This window comes from Martes martes (assembly GCF_963455335.1).
Source record: "Martes martes genome assembly, chromosome: 12".
Classification (NCBI taxonomy): Eukaryota; Metazoa; Chordata; class Mammalia; order Carnivora; family Mustelidae; genus Martes; species Martes martes.
This window is the reverse complement of record NC_137900.1, coordinates 69,243,182-69,260,427: the sequence shown is the minus strand read 5'-3', so window position 1 is coordinate 69,260,427 and position 17,246 is coordinate 69,243,182. Positions and strand designations below refer to the sequence as shown.

The window sequence follows — 17,246 nt, the reverse complement described above, 5'->3', positions numbered from 1 at the left end:
TTACCCCTCCCACACATAAAATGGGGACAATAATGGCTCCTATATCACAAGGTTGTTTGGAGGATTGAGTGAAATAATCCATATTGGACTCTAAATAAATAAATGGTAGCTACTGTTTATCCTAAATGTATAAACGTTAGCTTCTGAGTGCCAAGGTTGGTAACTTATTCATACTCTTCATTTAATTTTGTTTTTGTTTTTTTCTGAATTCATTATTCTTTTCTGACTTCATTCACAGTTAGGCCATTTTTAAAAATGGCATAATTGTTAATATTTGTAAGTGATTTTATTTAGCTGTATGCTTGTAACATACAATTTTGTGTTCTGGTTTTTTCACTTAATATTACATGGTTAATAGTGTCTGTGTTTCATAGATGTAATGACAGTATAATACATTGTCCAGTAGGTGTACTGTAATTTAATAATTTCCCCAGTGTTGTGCAACTAAGTTGTTTCCAATATTTTGCAATTACAGTGTTTCAGTGGATGAATAACTTCATGTATATAGCTTTTTGATATTTTAAATTCAATTCTGTAGGATGATTTCCTATGCATATTACTTGGTCAAGGGGGATAAACATGTCTTTTGACTACGTATGGCCAAATTGCTTTCCCAGAGGGCTCAACTGATTTATATTTCCATCTCCATTATTTTATAAACTTCAGTTCATTCTCTTTCTCAACATTTTTTAAGACTTTCTGTGTGGCAGACTTAGTGAGAAGAAAGTGACAGTGTGGGAGAAAGTCCTTTTTATTTTATTTAATTTTTTTTAAAGATTTTATTTATTTATTTGACTGACAGAGATCACAAGTAGGCAGAGAGGCAGGCAGAGAGAGAGGAGGAAGCAGGCTCCCTGTCGAGCAGAGAGCCCAATGCGGGACTCGATCCCAGGACCCTGGGATCATGACCTGAGCCGAAAGCAGAGGCTTTAACCCCCTGAGCCACCCAGGTTCCCGAGAAAGTCCTTTTTAAATAGGGCCCCTGCTGTGCCAAGTGCTGGTGAAGGCAGGTTGTACCTGGGAGACTCCAAGGAGGGACTTCCAACTCTGCTGGTAGAAGAGACCAAATGTCATTTGAAAGCTTGGAGATTTCAGTATGTGTTGCCTCTTTGGGATTATGTATAGAAATATTAGGAAGAACAGCCATGTCTTTGGTCTTGGAGACCCCATTGACAGCATGCATTCTTCCAAAGAGGGACCCATTTATACCTCCCCATCTACCCTCCCCCCAGGTTGCTGTGTGGTATCAAATAGTATAAATTATTCATCATGGTTATATGATAGCAGTGGATTTTTGTTCCATTCAAGAAGTAATAACATGCTTATTATGGAAGATTTAGGAAACAAAGGGAAGTATTTAAAAAAAAAATCACTTGTGTTTCTATCACCCTGGTACATCTACTATTATCATCTTTGTATTTCCTTCCAAAAAGAAGATTTAAAAAAGAGTTTAATGGGTAATCACATCAAAGGTCTTTGGAAATTAAAAGTTGGTTATTTAAAATAACAAAATGCAATAACAAATGATAAACAAAAAAGCAAAAACACTCTGAAGCACCAGCAAGAGCAGAGAGTTTAATTAATTATGATCTATTCACAGTATGGAATATCAAAGTGGCCATTAAAATCTATCTCTTAAGAGAATATTTTATGTCATGTAAAACACCCCCATTATAAGGTTAAATGAAAAAGGAAAATGAGAAATTATATATACTGTATAATGTCAGTTTTGTAGGTAAAAGTATTCATGTATGCATAGAAAAAAAGAAAGACAAAAATATTAATAGAGGGCATTGTTAGCTCAGTTTACTAGGGATTAGCTTTGGAAAGTAGGATTAAGGGTGATTCGTATTTACTTTTTTCTACTTTTCTAGAATTTTTTAATTTCAAGTTTTCCACAATAAAAATGTATGGACTTAAAGATCAAGGAAAAAAATTCTGTTTGGGAAAAAAAAAGGGAGGATTTCAGGCCAGTGTTCTATTGACTTTGTGGCTGTGCAGCCACAGTTATAATTACTCTTAGTCACAAGGCCCCGTGACTCTTCTGGGCTCTTTGGTGTTCATCCTAATTAGAAACTCAGGATCTAGAAATGACGGGAATGGAAGAGGTAAGAGCTTCAGGCAGTGTAGCAGCTAGTTTTCTGAACACCCCTGGTTCCATTAAATTATGTCTAACGATTTCCATGCTGTCCCTGGGCTTATTTATCCCTTGGTAACTCACCGAGGCAGGGTTTAGGTTTAGAGACACCGCATTGTTTCAACCAGAGTGGATTGTGCTCACCTGTAAGTTTGATGATCTTCTAACCCGCTGGAGAAGATGGTACTGAGACCTTGCTAGACAGAGAAGAAGAACTTTGCACTTTTCTCAGCTCTTTGCAGTCCTGGAGGCACTAAAGTCCACATGGAACCCTGTGTCAATTTCCATTGTCCTTTGGTGCCCTCTTCTCAGCCCAGTGTGTGTGTGGCGGGGGGTACCTTTGTGTGCAGTTAAAGCTGCAGAGGTAGTGTGTTGAGCACAGCAGGTTGCCCCGCCCCCTCCTTTCCGCTAAGGGTCCTTCTTTACCTGACACAGTTCCAGGGCTGGGAATACAAAGCTGACTCAGTGCTTGCCTTCAGGGTGCTCCTATTGCCTGAGGCGGCCAGTGATAGATGATTTCAGGCTGGAGGAAAAGGCTCTGGGAGGAATATGCATGGGTTACTGTTACAGGAGAAGGGTTTCTCACTCAGTCTGAGATTTTAGTAAAGGAAATGGTGCTGGAGTAATCTGCAGAATGGATAGTAAGTAATGAGCCAGAGGAAGCAGGATAGGAGTGGTTTCCCTTTCTTAAGCAGAACACAGAGGTATGGAATAGTATGCTATGAGAACTGCAAGCAATTCAGTATTGTTGAAGCTGGGAGAGTGGTGGCAGAAGCTGGAGAGGCCATCAGTTGTTTAATTAACAACTGTGGATTTCCCAAAGGCGAGTAGAGTTAAGCATCCATGTTATTTTTTAAATGCACAGTGCTCTGTTTTATTTCCCCCTCAGTGTCAGCTGTTGCTGGAAGTGGCCTGGCCTCTATTTATCTTTCTGATCCTGATCTCGGTTCGGCTGAGTTACCCACCTTATGAGCAACATGAATGTAAGTATTGAGCATCCCGCCGGAGACTATACTGGCACATGACATTCAGGAGTGGACATAGACTACATTTGACCTGTTCCAAGACACTATCTTTAGGAAACACTGCACATGGTTTGGAATAGAAACGCTTCCAATTTTTTGATAAGGTGTGAACTCAGGAAACCATTTTCAGTCCTAGCCAATGATAATAACAGTAATTATAATAAAAGCCAACATCTGTTTCATACATTTTACATCATGAAAGTAAAAGCTTGCTGATAAGTCAGAGGATGGTGATTAAAAGAGCCCCTTGAGGCCGTGCCTTAACTCAGTTGTCATCTGGACCTGCCAGGTTTTTTTCATGTCATTATGTCTTAATTGCACAGTTGTAAATCAGGGAAACATATCATTTTAAGGAGCGTTTGTATAGAGTTGCTCAGATTGAGCAATATGATTTCATTGGATTGTCGTAACAACCTTGTATAATAGGCCCTCATTGTTAGCATTTACTTTAATTTCTTGATAAGTAAATTGGGGCTCCAAAAATTTCAGGGAGTTGCCCGAGGTCACACATCTAATAAGTGACTCAGATGAAATCGAGCCCTGATCATCTGACTCCTGGGCCTGTATTTGGATGATGGCTGGTATAGTGGAGGGTAGAAAATACAGTAGTGGCTAAGAACACAAGCTCTCCATGTCAGGTGACCTGGGTTTGAATCCTGGCTTCGACACTTAGTAGGTATATCACCCTGGGCAAGTGACTTCACTTCTCTGTACCCGAGTGTCCTGAATTCTATCAAAAAGGAATGACAACAACTATCCCACATGGTTGTCCTGAGTGTCATTCTGTCATCACCGTCTTTATCTCCTGGCTCTGCTCATTGGATGGACTGTCTGCAGAAATATCCCTGTTTGAAGGGTCAACATTTATGTGGGAGGTTTCCCTGGGACCTCTATTCCATTGCTTTCATGTCTTTTCCTGCCATTGGCTAGCTCCACTCACTGCCCGCCAACTGCACAGGCTTTTGCCAGGATGTTGTTCTTCATGGAGGAGATGGGGTTAGGGTCACCTTTTAATTGTGTTCTTATCCTGGTCCCAACTCTCTCACAGCACACACTGGTAGTTATTTACCTGCTAATTTGCTAATATATCATATACATTTTCAAGTTTAAAAAAAACCCGAAATCCACAAAACCTCAAGAACATTCTACTACATGCGATTTTCTGATTTTGCCAGAAAGGAAAAGAGCATAAAATGAAATATACACTCAATTTGTGGACCTGGGAGGGAATTATTCTTTCTCTTTTGGTGCCCCAAAGATTGATGAACATATGCTTATTTGATTTTATTTTAGCATTACCTTAAGCTTCACTGAAGTACAGTTTTAGGGTTTTAGGGAAAACTCAGCCTTTTTATCAGCTAGGCTATGCTCTCTCAGGAATGATCACAAGTAGGCAAGACAGTGTAGTGGAAATAATGCAGACCTTGGCATTAGACAAATTGGGGTTTGTTTGGATCCTTGCTACACTGTTGCTGAGATAGTGATCTTGGGCATGCTGTTGAATTGTAACCCAGATCCCTCTAGATCTAGACTATAGATTCTAGGAAATGTGGAATTGCTATACTTACAGAAGGCAGATGAGATTTTTGTCTCCCACCTGTGCACTTCTTATAACCTTACCTCCTATTCTCACCACCTTCTGGGGACCTAGCTAGAAGGGCAGAGAGCTAAGATGAAGCCTGCAGAGGTGTCTTGTGCCTGGGAACAAAGGATTAGTGTATGATTGTTTCCCATAAATCTTACCCAGTTTGAGCAAGGGCCATCAAGGTCCCAGTCACTTCCCTGGGCCATGGGAGTCTATTATGATATTTGATTGTCGTCCTGTATACCAAATGGCAGGTCCCCATACTACTTTTTTTGGGGGCGGGGGAACAAATCAGGTGGGACCCAACCTCTAGGAAAAGTCTTTGTTTTACTCCCCAAGGATTAGCTTGAAATAACTTCCCCTCCATTGCCCAGTGCCGCCTGGACCAACACTACCCTATTTTGGCTGCCAGTATCTCCAGGAGGTTCAAGAGAATCCCTTGATTCTTCGAGTATTTGGTTGGGTTACATAAGCTTTTCCCTGCATGAGGAGCAGCTGACCTAGGCAAGGGACCTTGTTTGGTTTTCCTTGAACTATTAACAGGGAGATAAAGAGGTTAACTGAGTAAATGTTCAACGGGCCAGAGTCCCTGCTGAGGGTGCCCATAGTGATCAGATCTTGTTACATCCTTGCTTTGGAAATTGCCTTTCTGGTTCATTATGATAGAAGAAAAAAAAAAAAAAAGGGATCCCACTGCTGGAAAAGCAAGGGGTAGCACTCCCTGGCTGTGGCTTACTTTCTGGGGAGACTCTGTTAGCATATCTGCACAAAAAGAGTAAGATGAATAGAACAGGATTTCTGCTTTGGAGGAAGGTCATAGCTGTGGGGTAGAAGGATTATTTCTGGCTGGACGGTGGCAGAGTGAGTCCTGTTGTAGGCTGACACCCAGAGTGCCACAGCAGTCCTGGCAGCCCGCCCGCCAACGGGGCCTTTGCCCCGGGCCAGGCACTCTGCTCCTTGCTTTGCTTGTAAGAACTCACACAGTACTGCAGCTCTGTGGAGTTGACTATATTTCTATCACCATTTTCAGATGAGGAAGCTGAGGTAGGGGTTGAGTAACTTGGTCAAAGTTGCTACTTAGCAAGTTTCGGGGAGCGGATATGAATCCCCATAGGTCTGACCTCAACTCCTGTAAAGCTACAGCTTTACAGCCCTTCCTCACTTAGAGCTATTGTGTGTTTTTTTTTTTTTAAAGATTTTATTTATTTATTTGACAGAGAGAGATCACAAGTAGGCAGAGAGGCAGGCAGAGAGAGAGGAGGAACAGGCTCCCTGCTGAGCAGAGAGCCTGATGCGGGGCTCGAGCCCAGGACCCTGAGATCATGACCTGAGCTGAAGGCAGAGGCTTAACCCACTGAGCCACCCAGGCACCCCAGCGCTATTGTTTTTAATAGCTGTAAACTCTCTTAGGGTCACAGGTAAGCCTGAGAATATGATGAAAGCTGGAACCATGGCCTTTCTGTTCAAAGGAATTCACACATGCTCGGTCCTTTGGTTAAAAGCCCTGGTCCCAGAGCACATTTATCTTGAACCTCATTGGTGGCCCCTGTGGCTGCCTACCACACACCCAAGTGTGCCTCTGATACCTGGGACCCACCCTTTTCCCCCACACCTGCTATTTGTCAGCAGCTCCTCCATAATGAAGGGAAAGGAGAGTGAGGAGGTGAGTTATGGGATGGGACTCGTTGTTTGGATGAGTGACAGAATAGCACTGACAACAAAGGTGGCTTCACAGATGACATCTGACCCCAAGTTAGCATGTTTATTAGGTGCCCTTGAAGAGCTTTTGAGCTGGCAGAGGAGGAGAAACCAGCAGAGGACAGTACCCGAGGGGACTGAGAAGAGTGAGCACAAGGGAAGCCTCAGATATAAGGGAAGGAACATGGATTGGGATCATGAAAATGTGGGTTCCACTCCCAGTCCTGCCCTCTGACTCCTTGAGCATTTTTTAAGAAAAGATTTTATTTATTTATTTGAGAGAGAGAGAATGAGAGGAGGGGAGGGACAGAGGGAGAGGGACAAGCAGACTCCCCACTGAGCAGGGAGCTGGACGCAGATCTTGATCCCAGGACCTCGGGATCATAACCTGAGCTGAAGGCTGACGCTTAACCGACAGAGCCACCCTGGCACCCCTCCTTGAGCATTCTTCACCTGCCACTTCATCTTGCTGTGGTTTCCTTAGAGCATGAAGGAATTGAATCAGGCCATTCCCGGGGGCCCTCCGGGTCTCTGGCAGGTGAGGCAGGCAGTGGAAAGTGAGGTTAGGGTCGTCAGGTACTTGCATACCAGGCAGTTACTGTGTATGGTCTACTCTGCCCCTCTCATCACTTCCCCAAGGCTTAGGTCATGAACCCCATTCTACAGATGATGCAAGTAGATTAAGAACTACTATCTGATGCCAAGTTTCCAGCTCAGGCTGGGATCAGCCCAGAGGTGGCAGGTGTCTGGGTTGTGAGGAATGGGACAAACACATTTGGGATGGAGCAATGTGTGGGTGCAACCAGAAGAGATAAAGGAAGTTTCCTATCGAGTCCCAAAAATCGCCTCAAAGAATTAATGTTTCTCTTTGTGTTTTTCTTCTTCTTGATTTCATAGGCCACTTTCCAAACAAAGCCATGCCCTCTGCAGGAACGCTTCCTTGGGTTCAGGGGATTATCTGTAATGCCAATAACCCCTGTTTCCGTTATCCAACTCCTGGTGAGGCCCCTGGGGTTGTTGGAAACTTTAACAAATCCATGTAAGTACTATATCGGGTTTTCTTTCCAAACTTGTCAGTTAATACTCTTCCTTCCCTTCTCAACCTCTGGAGAATTTTGAATGGTTCAATTTGAGTGAAGTTGCTTTTGTAAAGGTTTGAAGAATGAGGGCAGGGAGAATTGCTGCCAGGACCTAAGATTGTGGGATCTTACTTGGGTGCATTTTAGGAGTAACAATATGTAGCTCTTATGACAATAAGAGTCCTGTGGTTGGGGGGCCATTCTTCCAAAAACTGGTCAGTAAGTAGAGAAGAGGGAGGCACAGCATGTCAGCTCTGTCCATTCATTATTAGCCTGCTCACTTAGCCACATTTCCTGTGCATCTGAACTGGCTGGTCTAGGCACTGGGGGAGGTGGTACGGAGATAAGCACAGGAGGGGACCTGCCCACAAGCAGCTCATAGCCTGGGCTGGGCGAATTTGTCCCTTTGCTTCCAGATTCACTCTTACTCTGTTACTCCCTGTCATACTGCAGTGTCCCAATATCTGCAGGTCTCTCTCTTCTGTGGGATGAGTTCCCCGAGGGCCAGGATGTTGCTTCCTTGCTTTTGTCTTCCTGGCTCCTGGGTCCAATACTGGATATAAACATGGACTTAATAAGTGTTTGCTGATTGAGCCATTGAAGATTCTTGGAATGCACGGAACCATGGCATGAGCTTGAGTGGACGAAGGACTGTAGGAGATGTATCAGAATAGTCCCGAGGAAGCTCTGCAGAGTCAGACAGGGCCACATTATAACGTCCATGGACCCTAGACTTTGTAGCTTTCAGGGACCCCCTCCTTGCATGCAGAAATATTAAAAATTTTATTTGATAACTGTTTTGGTATAAAGATGACTATAATCCAGGTTGGATTCATGATCATATATATTCATTCTGAATTTCTGAATTTCATTTTTTTCATTCTGATTTTAGAAGGTATTATTAAACATTTTTGTGGACCCTAAGAGCATCCTGGGCCCTAGGCACTGTGCTTACTGGGTCTCCTGGATAAGTTGACCCTGGATATGTATGTGTGTGCGTGGGGGTGGGGTGGGTGTGAGGGCTTCCTGGATGGAGGCACATGGGCTGGGCCTTGAAGGGTGGTAGGATTTGATTGTGTGGACACACAGGAAGAGCATTTGGGGCAGAGATGGTGGGTGGGCGGGTAGGAGCCTGGGGCATTGGTGCACCTGGGTATGGGGAGCAGTAGGAGTGGACCAGGGCTGGCCCGTGGAACACCTTGTAGCCAGGCGGGGGCGTGTTTTCCTGACAGATACTTCCTTCAAGCAGAGAGGCAGCAGGTCTAACCAGGGCTTTTCTTCTTTTCTTGCACCCCCTACAGCGTGTCTCGCCTGTTCTCAGATGCTCGGCGGCTTCTTTTATATAGCCAGAAAGACACCAGCATGAAGGACATGCACCAAGTTCTGAGGACATTACAGCAGTTAGAGAGTTCCAATTCAAGTAAGCAAAAGCCTTCTGTGCACTGGTTCATAATTGGAAATCGACCTACACGGGGGTGAGAGGGCAGCCTGGGTGGCCCGGCCCTTGCTCATCAGTGCTTTCCTAGGGAGCTTTCCTCCTCGGTGGCTGGGCTGTCCGGCCTCTCAGCTTCTCTGCAGGAAGACAATGAATGTGCTGGCCTCCTCTGGGGAGACAAAACAGAAATCACCAGAGAGGAATGGCAGAGGCCTGGCATGAGGGCAGGTTGCTGCCAACTCCAATTTTTTTTTTTTTTTGGAGTTGCCCGTATGGTTGCAGCGAATGGACAGATTTATAGACGAGGGATGCTTATGTGCACGTAAGAGCTATTAAAGTTGCAACTTGATATGGACAGGTGAAAGGTAAGCCTTTATTTCTGAAAGGGAAATGCAGTTCATCTTCCACCTAGTCATTTGATTTCGTGTTGATGGGCACTTGACTTCTGATCTTTTAAAAGTGAAGTCTTCATCTCTGATCTGGTTAAGTGCCCAGGGAGCTCCTTGCCGGCCACTGAGGACATGTCCAAGGAGCCCATGGGCTGCAGAAGTCATGGAACAGCCTGCCAGGCAGCGGCCAGCCGGGGGGACGGTCTCCTGGGCGTGGACAGTCACGGTGTGCCTGGTTTGTAGAGAATTTAAAAGCAGTAGTGAAGCTGACTAAAAGGGGTCTGCTTCCTGTCATCACCAGGTACTGGTGATTCTAAACAATGTCAGTCATAAATTACTCTCCATCTTGGGCCAACTGCTGCTCTGCTCTAACCAGGAAAGTACTTTTTACTCAGTTTGGTGTTTTAGGAGGGATGGGGAGGGTCAGCTTCTGCTGAAAAGCCTCACAGTTTAGGACCCACTTGGCAAAAGAAGAAGTGGTACAAAGTGCTAGACTTTCCACCAGACTTAGAGCCTTTTCTTGGGAACACAGAACTGTGCTTTCCCTGGGCAAGAGAAGAGGCATTGAGCAGCATGGTGCCCGATGGGCTGGGGAGTCGTGCGTGGCTGGCAGGGAGCAGGTGTCACTTCCACTCAGAGAGAGGCCTGGCTGTGCTTGGGCTCCTGGGTCAGTTGCAACGAGCTCCTGGCTGAACCTCTCTGGGCTGCACGGCCTGGCCCTCTGGGTGCTCTTTCCTTGCCCTATAGGCCCCTGACCTTGCACACACACCTCTGTCCCAGCATAGGACCCAGAGGTTGAAGCCACCAATCAAAGTGTCTGTCCTTTCTGATCTGCAGGAGGGCCCCTGACTGGCAGACCAGAGACAGAGCTGGGGTTATTTCTCCTACTGTGGAGACTCAGTGTGTCCCATAGGAAAGAGTGCTAGGGTATATTACTTTGTAGCTTTGTGACTTTGTGAATAAGTCCTTAGGCCCCTTGAGGCTACTCTTCTCATCTGTAGAGTAGGGACGATAGGAGAACATATCTCATAGGATTATTGTGAGGAATAGATGAGATAACACATGTAACTGCTTCAAAACAGCACTGGACACAGAGGAAGCACTTAGGGAATATGTGCTGTGATTATTTTGAAGTGGTGACTTCTTGGCCAAAACAGTTAACCTCTCTGAGCCTTAATTTCATCAGCTGTAAGATAAGAAGAACTTGCAATGTAGAATGTCAGACCTGGCACAGTGTCTGACACATAGTAGATGTCCAATCAGTGGGAGCCACTATTATTCTCAGGTGTCAGTGAGGCATTCCTGAGCACCTGGCCTTGCCCTCCTGCCTCTCAGCATCATGGCTGGGGAAACCGACTAACAGACAGAGCCGTTTCAGATCTTCGACACAGATCCATTTTTCTTCTTTGAGCAACTGGAGACATGAGTTAGGGTGGAGAAGGGAAGACAAACCCGTGTCCAAAAAAACTTTCTCGGCAAAGCTCTGAAGAGAGGAACTCCTTTGATTTTGATTATATTATATCAATGCTTTTTACTTGTCTCTGCCTTCACCCAGTCCATTCCCATCTCTGTCCTGCAGCTCCTTCCTAAATTGCTCCCACCTTTTTTTGCCTGTCTTGCGTCACTAAGCCAGGCCTCAGGCTAGAGGGAAATGCACAGAAATGTTGCTTCTTCCTAAGTGAAATCAGTAACTTTTTGCCAAATTTCAATAACACGCTAGATTTCAGAGAGAATCCAAGGCTGGGTTATGTCAGTATAGATCCTAACCTAGAGATCTGTGTTTTTCTGCACCGACGGCCCTACTCACAGTATGATAACGGGCTTAGCCCTCTTAAACATCACTGTCAGGATTGGAAGTATCCTTGGTCTCAAGTCTTGCCCTCATCAACTTTCTCTACCACACACCCTCTTCCTGTGATGGGACCCCTACCTCTCACATAGCAGCTCATTTGGGGTAATAATAGCTCCAGTTAGCAGAACATATTCACTACCCTGCTATACCTTCCAGTCGATGAGGTTAATTTGATTTCCCTTGAAATATTTAAAGACAGCTCTTGTGATTTTTTTCCCCCTTTCTTCCTGAAGTCTTTAATTTTTCTAGGATAAACATCCTCCATTCTTCTTCTGGAATATTTTTTCCTCCCTGATTTCTGCCTTTCTTCTGGCTGTGTTTCAGTGTGTTTATGTCCTTGAAGTTTATCAGAAATTACAACGGTTTTCCAGCATGGAGTAGAAGGGGATTTTTGCTTCCCCTGTTCTGAGCACTCTACTTCTGTTAATGCAATCTAAGATTGCATTGGACTTTTTGGCATTCACGTCACACTGTTGACTCCTATTCCTCATGCAGTCAACCAATATTGCAGTCTTTTAAATACACAGTATTGCAAGTTACTTGTTCTCCATTTCTTAATCACGCTGTTGGCCATTTAAACCAAAAGGGAAAACATCTATTTCCTTTCTATTTTGCATTTTTAAATTCCCTGTGTTGTTTTGTCCTTCCTACACAAACCATTTTAGATTCTGATTTTGCCATGTGTACATTTGCTGCTGCTTATTGTTTCCTATCATGTAGGAATTTGATAACTAGCTCTTTTTGTTCTCATCCAGGTCATTAGTAACTGGACTAAGGTGGGAGGTTTGGATCAGTCCACTGGAGACTAATAACCCCTTTGGACTACTCCGACTCAGGCTCTTACAGATTCACCAACCTACGGTGTCATCAGTGCTGAGCCCCTGCCCTGTGATCTAGTTGGAGGACTTGTTACTTCCTTCAAGTTGGATTCATTGGACTATCCGCAGATAATGTGTGGATATGGGGGTCTGGACTCACGTATTGTCTTTTAATGGTTTCCTGGACTTGAGCATCATTTTATTTCTGCTTACTGGATGAGAACTTAGAGGTCTTTTAGTTCATTTGCAGATAAATGGGTTGACTCAATCAATCATTCAGCCAATATTTATTGAATCTAATATGTGCCACGCAGTGTTCTAGGTGCTGGGACACAGAGGTGTTCAAAACAAAATGTCTCCAGTTCATTTGGAACTTCCATTCTAGAAAATAACCTGATCTAGAAGGGGGAGTGACTTTTCCAATTTGCACAGCCGTGAGATTATTCTAGGAACAGAGCACAGGTAAACGTCTGCTGCTCCACGAAATTCTCTTTCTGCAGTGCTATCTTCTGCTGTTCTAGTAATCTTTTACCTGAGAAGGTCTCTAGTTTTAAGAATTAAATCACAGATGAATCTAATTATTCTTGAAACCATCCTGATGAGAAACCCATATAAGAAGCCTCACAGAGAGGCCTTTACCCGATTTTCTCATCACTGGAACTTTTTGGACATTCTGTTATTTTCTTTCTAAACCTATAACTACACAGGTTGAGCAGAGGTTAAATTAATGTTTGGGAATCCATGTGAGGAGCATTCATTCTTTGTAAGTCTCCATCATGACTGTAACACAGTGAAAATGTAAAAACTGCACAAATTCTTGGACCTGTAGAAAAAGTGACAGGTTTAGATTCTGTCTCTGAGATGCAGACTGGCAAGGAAGAGTGTTTCTCTGAGTGTGTTTGATGTCATATCAGAGATTATTTCAAGAAGTATACAGATGACAGCTTTTAATTTTAATCAAGAAGTATACAGATGACAGCTTTTAATTTTAACCCCTATCAAATTGTAGCTTCGTGGGTATTATCACTTAGGAGGATGTTAAATGGAAAAAGTTAATTTAAAGAATACATTGTTTTCTGTGCATATGGTAAAACTTGTGAGAGCAGTTTGTAAATAATGGAGAATTGGAAAATGCTGGTATAAGAGAAAGAATTTGGGCCTTTGTATGAAGATTCATTTTGGGAACAAATTCAGGCTCTAACCCTCATTATCTGTGAACCTTGAGCATGTTTAGATTATCTCTGACCCTCAGGATACCTAGAAAATAGAGATTACCCAAGGGTCATTGAACGTGAGATCAGATGACATATGTGGATGGCTAATAGTGGGGCACAGCACAACTGACACACAGTAAATCTGAGTTGTCTCATCTCCCTTCTGTTCCTGGTGGACTGTTTGGTTTTATCAATTTGTTCAACCTCTCTGGGCCTCGGCTTTCCTTGCCTTGAAATTGGAACTTTGGCAAAACAACCTGAAAATGTTTCTTCTTGGAAACTTGGTCAGTTCTTGCAAGGAGAGGAGATCAGCTGGGACTAGCCAGTGACGTGGGCTATCCCCTAGACTATAGTTTTAGAAGGCAGGATGGGGCCTTATTCATGGCTCTATCCCAAGCATTAGCATAGTAACCAGTATGTGGTAAGCAATCAGGGGATCTTTGAGGAGTAAAAGTGAGAAAAAATACCTGCCCTTTCTCCTTCACAGAGTATTTTAAGGATCAAGTGAAGTGCTTGGAAAGGTGTAAAATCCCAGCACGTGTAATTTTCTAGTTAATTCCCTTGTGTGAACCGAAGTCAACCAGGCTAAATAATAATGACAAAGGTTCTTCAAACAGTCTCAGCTTGCTTTCTTCCACAAGGTTCACCCCAGAACATTCTAGGACGTGCTGCCATGAGCCTGGAGGCCGGAAGTGGATTTACTGAGAAGCTAAAGAAGGTTCACCCTCCTCAGCACCTTCGAAGGCCCTGGGAGAGATCTTAGCTATCAGAAAGTGTCTCAGTAGGATTTTTAAAAAACTCTTTTTTTCATAGAGAGAGCCTCCCAAATCATGCCAGGCTCAGGCCTCACAGACCTGGATCTGCTCTTGCCAGAGGCCTTGGGGAGACAGGAAGAAGTGCCATCTTTTTTAGCCTCCCTCCTGGCCCTTCTCCTCAGGCTCTGTCACCACCCCAGCCCACCTGCATCTCTTTGGTGAATCTGGGAGACTCAGATGGGGTGACTAGCTGACTGACCAGAGCCAAGGCCTCCCCATTGGGGCTGGTGACGCTCAGATCAGGACTGGGCTGGAGAAGATGTCCTTATGCTTTCCGCTCTGTCTTTTCTACTTACTTCCTTTTCAGCTATTTAAATGCATCGGTTAGTGCTACATACCACCAGGCTCTTCCTACCTCCTGCTGAATAATTCTGCTCATACATCCACTTTACCCCAGTATCTCATTCATTCCCCAAATCCTGGAATTTCCACTACGCGCACTCCTTCATCTGTAAATGGCCCCATGGCCCAGCCCAGGCTCATCTTGAGTTTACACCAAGCACCATCAGCGCTTCCTGCTTGGCTGGAAGCTGGGAAATGTACATCCTGGGGCCGAGTCTTCTTGGCTTCCTGTGTGGGCCATCCTCACATCCCTGTAAGAAGTTCCCAGCTCCCCCACTGTCCACTGCTGTAGCCCATGGCTGCTCCCTCAGCCTCACCATGGCTTATCTACTCTGGGACAATTCCTGTGCTTGTGGAGGTGCCGTGGAAGTTCTCTGTCTTTCTTAGCTCTGACCAGCCCAATGGAGAGGATTACGGGTGACGGGGGGAGGTTCTATGGCATGGCTGGATGCCAGATCCCCAGCCTCCCCGTGTAAGAGACTCAGCAACTTCCATCCTTAGCCAAGACCTTAGCTCTCCAGGGGTCAGGCCCTGTCCCAAATTACAGCCACCCTAATGGTTTTTAACAGAAGCTGGGTAGGTGTTCTGTGGGACTTCAGAAGATCATCTTCTGGACCCACTGAATCGGGCCAGGACGGGTAGGTGGGACAGTTGAGAGATGGCTTTCAAGCTGTATACACAGGGCTGGCAAGTCACACAGTTCTGTGGATGCTGTGTATACTGCCATCCATGTGAATGACACTCCCCCTGAGAATTATGCTCCCTGGAGTTGGGTATTGCCTGGTCTATGTGGCTCTTTGCTGTGGCCTGGAGGACCTATCTCAGCACCTTCCAATGTGGACTAAGGTGACAACTGGCCCCCCTCTGTGCCTGGCCCAGGGACTTCTGAAATGCCTTCCTGGGATGTAGAGCCCAATGAAGCTTACGAGAACTTTTCTAGGAAAGAACAAGGAAGAGCTTTGGCCATTTTGTCACTGGGGTGGAGATGTCACTTTGGAAGTCATGCCACATCATGGAGATTGAGAGTTGCAAAGCAGCAGGCATGGAGGGGAGCTCTAGGGCAGGCTGTGTGCACCCCAACATCCTGACCTGGGCCTTGAGCTTCTCTGTCCCATCAGCTAGATTTTATATGTCAGTGTCATAGCTGCCATTTTCTATATGTCCACGGGGCAAATCTGGTTTTTTGGGCCTTTCTGATGTGGCTCTGTAAGACTTCCTTAAAATAAGTCGTCAGGTTATGCTGGATTTTGTTTAGGGAAATGGGGCCTAACTTTCTGAGTGTTGGATTTACTGGTAATACTGTGCTCTCACCCTGTGGACCTTTGATTCTGCTCTGATCTTTGAAGTCAGGCAAACCTGATCCCCCGAGGGCAGGACAGGCTTTCGTGACATGGCAAGGTAGTTGGCTGTAGCAGGGAGATGAGTGAAGAGGATATAAAACTGTTACCTTGTAAACATCCACTGGGTAGTATAATTTAGCACTAAGCGAACACTTGGCAGCTGGCAGCCTTGGTTCAATTCCTGGCTTTTCTGCTTATCAGCTGTGTGACCCTGGATAATTCCATAACATCTCTGTCTCAGTTTCCTCAAAATGGAGATACCAATGAGCTAATATGGGTAAAGCATTTAGTGCTGTGCTTGGCATGTAAGAGGCATCAGGCTTGTACTTTCGTTCACTGCATGGAACTACCATCATGGGAGGTAGGGGAGTTTGTTCCTTTTTATGTGCAAGAAGGAGCTGAGGTTCAGAGAGGCGAAGTAACTTGCCTAAAGCAGCATGGTTGGCAAAGGGAGGAAGAGGGCTGGAACTTCAGTCTTTTATACTTTGCTGTTACTACATCCTAAAGAGAGCAGCCCCGGGGTAGCCAGAAACTTCCAAGGTCGCAGGATAACAGGGTATGGATGGCTGGCATCAGCAAGGAGACAAGAGGGCTTCTGGGAGAAATACCAGACTTCCTCCACTTCCCGGCTTCACTGGGGAACAGGCATGGGTGGAAGGTTCCCCAAGATCCATCTAGAAAGAACATCCTGTGACTCACAGCCATTTCTCCTTCCCTGCCCGAACCCCTTCTTTCCATCTGGACAGCCACCGAAGTTGAGGCTGCAGCCCCACACTTTGTTTTCTGCCCTTTTGTGGGCCCTCTGTGAGTCATCTTTTGGGGAGATCTGATGACATATGTGTCAACATTATATCATCAGACTGGAAATTTCTTGAAATCTTTGCATGATTGCAATTCACGTTCTGCATGCACTTGTTGAAAGCTCTGATCTAGGGCCTGGGGTTTCATATTTTGGAATCTTTCCGACCTACTGTGACGAAGTTTTCCCAGACCTGTCACGGCCGGGCTGTGTCCTGAAGCCTAAGCTGCTGGTTTCCATCCAGGGTGGGGGTCTGGCCCTGGCTAGGCTGTAACCAGGTAGATGCAGTGATGCACTGCTATGTTGAAATATGACTTGAACTAAATTGAATCAAAGGTCAACTTTACCCAGACAAGAATAGAAAATACAATTACACTCAATTACAGGACAGCACGTACCCTGCAACAGCAGACTGCCTTTAAAAAGTTGGATGGTTAACATCAAGAATGGTATTTCATGTGTCTTGCTTTTCCAGTACAAGATTTATTTACCCTGTGGGTGGGAAAGAGCAGTTTGGGAGTCCAGTGTGCTTCTAGTTGAAAGCCTCCCATTTCCTGCCCTCTCATCACTGTTTTGTTGAGGCACAAAAGACAATCTTGGAGTGACACTTCGTCCAACAGATGAAGTTGCAGCAAATAATGATACTATTTTACATTTTAATACACTGTACCTTGAAGGCATAATTAGCAGGTTGGTATTATCTCCATTTTATTGATGA

The 17,246-nt window shown here is 44.8% G+C and overlaps 1 protein-coding gene across 2 annotated transcripts in view; it reads left to right on the top strand.

Annotated features, from left to right (window-relative positions):
- Positions 1-17,246, top strand: part of ABCA1 (ATP binding cassette subfamily A member 1) — a 127,143-nt gene that overhangs the window by 26,667 nt on the left and 83,230 nt on the right. For both annotated transcript variants that reach the window (XM_080820555.1, XM_080820556.1), the window contains exons 3-5: positions 3,027-3,120; positions 7,343-7,484; positions 8,826-8,944. In XM_080820555.1, the coding sequence (XP_080676681.1) occupies positions 3,027-3,120; positions 7,343-7,484; positions 8,826-8,944 (355 nt within the window). The remainder of the gene's footprint in view (positions 1-3,026; positions 3,121-7,342; positions 7,485-8,825; positions 8,945-17,246) is intronic.